This window comes from Gasterosteus aculeatus, chromosome 17 (genome assembly GCF_964276395.1).
Source record: "Gasterosteus aculeatus chromosome 17, fGasAcu3.hap1.1, whole genome shotgun sequence".
Taxonomy (NCBI): domain Eukaryota; kingdom Metazoa; phylum Chordata; class Actinopteri; order Perciformes; family Gasterosteidae; genus Gasterosteus; species Gasterosteus aculeatus.
In genome coordinates, this window is record NC_135705.1 from 14,876,337 (window position 1) to 14,879,899 (window position 3,563).

The 3,563-nt window shown below is 45.1% G+C and overlaps 1 protein-coding gene across 1 annotated transcript; it reads right to left on the bottom strand.

Moving 5' to 3' along the window:
* Window positions 1-973: 973 nt before the first annotated feature.
* Window positions 974-3,332, bottom strand: LOC120835062 (myosin regulatory light chain 2, ventricular/cardiac muscle isoform). Its single transcript, XM_040203583.2, has 7 exons — window positions 3,205-3,332; window positions 2,766-2,858; window positions 2,232-2,307; window positions 2,055-2,159; window positions 1,874-1,952; window positions 1,602-1,650; window positions 974-1,428 (listed from the first exon to the last, which is right to left on the bottom strand). Exons 1-7 carry the CDS (start codon window positions 3,205-3,207, stop codon window positions 1,324-1,326), a joined length of 510 nt encoding a protein of 169 aa, XP_040059517.1. The 5' UTR covers window positions 3,208-3,332; the 3' UTR covers window positions 974-1,323.
* Between the last annotated feature and the right edge of the window lie 231 nt (window positions 3,333-3,563).

Below are 3,563 nucleotides of genomic sequence, written 5' to 3' on the forward strand. Positions count from 1 at the left end.
TTTGTTCTATTCCATCTCCTGAGGTAAATCCATTATGCTCACGCTAAGCTGAACATGTAGTGTCCAAACATCTGTGGATGCTAGAGGTACACAAGAGCCTTCTCTTTGTGGAGTAAAAGCAAAAAGAAAGAGCTAATGTTATTTTGTACAACGGAGTAGAATTGCAGCACTGAGTGACAATTAAGTTACAAATGATCCGTTACACATGACACGTTGTCCTTTCATTGATTAGTGCAGCGATAAGATGAGCCCTGCCAGCAGTTAGAACTACGGTCGAAGGGCCACATTGCTATTTGTCCCCAGACTCCTCAATGGCCCCAGTCTCTTCTTGTTAAAACAGGACGCTCAACTGATTTGAGCTCAGATGTCTGAGCTGATCCGCACTTATGCCTCCTACACATCCCCCCTCCTCCCCAGCAGGCAATGCTTTAGTCTGAGGTTGACAGGCTGGATCCCCCCCCGCCCCGGACCCTCCAGCTGCCAACACCCAGGGATTTTCACCCCGCCCAAGTCTGGCAGGAGGGGTAGCTGAGGGAGGGAGGGACGGATTGCTTAGTGGCATCCTATTGTGTGCTCCACAGTGTAGCATTACCCTCGTCACATCATCACAGCACTAAAATAACATCAGGGCTTTGTCTCGCTTGAGCCCCCCGTCTCAGTGGCCAAACGCTTAAATGTGCACGCACAATGCACGCGTCTTAATTTGTGCACGCATAATGCAAGCAACTATACAATGCCACACACACACATTTGGAAACAATCTCTGGAGGATTTCAGTGGACCACCAACAGCTATTCTGGAGTACACGTTCACTACCCGGCATGGAATTAAAAGACTAGCTGGCATTGCCATGTGTTCAGGCGGTTTTCTGGTGATCCTATAAACAAATGACTCTCAGGAATGTTACCTCTATTCTCATTAAACCTTTCGTTTTTGTCCCGTTGTTTTGATAAAAATCAGAAAGAAAGCAAGCTGGCTTGTCTTTAAAACTTTTATTAGTTGACATCCACAGGCCAAACAAATGGATATCTTATAGAAAAATGGATGTATAGGTGGTGTGGAGTGTACAAAACAATACAATACAATAATTGAATTAATCTCGGGGGGATGTGGGAGCATTCTGGGGATGAAGCAGAAAGGGAACTCGCAACATGGCAATTATGGAAGCTTTTGGGTGTTGACTTGATTCTACTGTACAGAGACAACGCTGCCAACAACAAGCTGCATCAATAAACCGTCCACTTCTCCTCCGAGGGCAGCGGGGCAGTTCCATGTCATTGACCAGCAACAAACTGACTTTGTATTTGATGCTGACAGAAATGTTTACTCCTGGTCCTTCTCCTCTCCGTGGGTAATGATGTGAACCAGGTTATTGTAGTCCAGGTTTCCTGCCACATCTGGGGGGAAGGCAGCGAACATCTGCACCATCTAACCAACAACAGAGTGTGTTGACAATTCACAGAAACAAAAGCTGGGCATGCACGAAAAGGAGTTAGGGTCTTTCACTGAGTGTGTATAAAAAATGAGTCCCCCGCCACCCCCCCCCCACACACACACTTAAACATAATGATGATGATTAGGGGAGAAGGAGCACAATGTACCTCTTCGGGGGAGAATCGGTCCGCTTGTGTCGTAAGCATGTGAGTCACACTGAACAGAAAGAAAAAGGAAAAAACATTGAATGAGGTGACGTGTTTTCGCGTGGAGAGGAAATGAGCTGCTCGTGAGTAACTTGTACCGGTATAAATGACTGCGCTTAGACTGGCGCGCAGTCATATGTTGTGAGGCTAAAAGCTTACACAGCAACCATCGCAGCGGATTTGCATATTGCAAATTTCCTTTGTGTGAGACGTGGAGTGTGTGAGTCACTCACTCGTCTTTCCTCAGCACACCTTTCCCCTCAGGGTCAAAGACTTTAAACGCGTTGAGGATGGTCTCCTCTGGATCAGCACCTAGAAACATTAAAGGAGTCAGTATCGCGTTCCTAAAAGATCTCAAAGTGAAAATCCCACTTTTTGTGATATCCTTTTCGTCATTAGTCTGTACGTTCATACCTTTCAGCTTCTCACCGAACATGGTGAGGAAGACGGTGAAGTTGATTGGGCCAGCAGCCTCTCTGAGCATCTCGTCAATCTCTTCCTGTTTCACGTTGACACGTCCTGAAACATTCAATATGCCAATGTTTCATTAAAATCAATCAATAAAATCATCTCTCAGCAGACCGAACATACCTAGAGCAGCAAAAGTGTCCCTCAGATCGTTCTTGTCGATGAAACCGTCTCGGTTCTGGTCCATGATGGTGAAGGCCTGAGGTCAGCACACAGGGGAAGACACAGTAACACAAACAGGAATCACAGCCACACGCCTCACATGGTTTTAGATTCTCCTTCTTTACGGGAATATTTTACAGCCATCTTCAGAGATGAGCACTGTTAAGTATTTGAAACTTGTGTTCCCCCCCCTCCATGGTTAAGCCGGGGATCCAGAGCACGCCCGGCATTTTATGTGAAGCCTAATCGCTGGTGACACAGACGGGATGTCTGGGCAGCGATGACCGTCATACCAGCATTGCACAGCCTCCACTGCCGCAGAGCCAGAGATGCTCCAAATAGACAGGTGGGCATAACGCAATGATGAACAAAGGAAGAGGACCGAGGAGCCCAGCGCAGGGAAGAAGTCATCGTAATACTCGATGAGGTTACATGTAGAAAAAATACACCATTTCAAATCAGTGTGAGAAAAATAATTGATTGGGCAACTTTCACCTCTTTAAATTCCTGGATCTGAGCCTGCTCAAACATGGAGAACACATTGGAGTTGGCTCCCTCTGCTGTCCTCTTCTTGGCTTTTTTGGGGGCCTTATAGCACACAGAAAGTAGAACAGTTAAGCCAGCATAAAGTAAACTCTAAAATATTTTGTGAGAGGTGGAAAATAGGTTATAATCAAAACACTAGTGCATAAACATGCCATCTTAACCCACTTCACTATCCTTTTTCAATCATTTGTCCTGTAAAACATACTTTGTTTTATATCAACCAGGTGTAAATCTCATTAAGTTACTGACAAAAAGCATGTCATGATGGTTAGGGTATTGTCTTTCCAATATAAACTTATTAAATCATCCTTGAACCCCCCAAAAATGATGTTCCATATCCGTCACAGCCATCAAACAGCAGCTCACACACACACACACACACACTTACCATGCCGTAGAAGCTTGGAGGTCAGAACGACACTGATGGAAGTGAACAACGGTGAGATTGTGCGCGCCCTTTTGTAGCCCCCAAACCTCAACTCCACTGGATGATATTTATAACTATGTCCTCTTTAGGAGGTGACAGGTAAATGATGGTTCATACAACACAAACAGTAGTAAATGCTCACATGCAAAGACACAAAGACATTGGAATTACTGGTTTCGAATATCTGGAGCAGAAGGTTAAAGCACTTAATTACTTTACAGTTCCCTCTGTCCAGAGACCAGTCTTATAGAAATAATGAACACGATGAAAGGTATGTTATCAACACCATGACACAAAAATGATGCGACTGCCACCCAGGT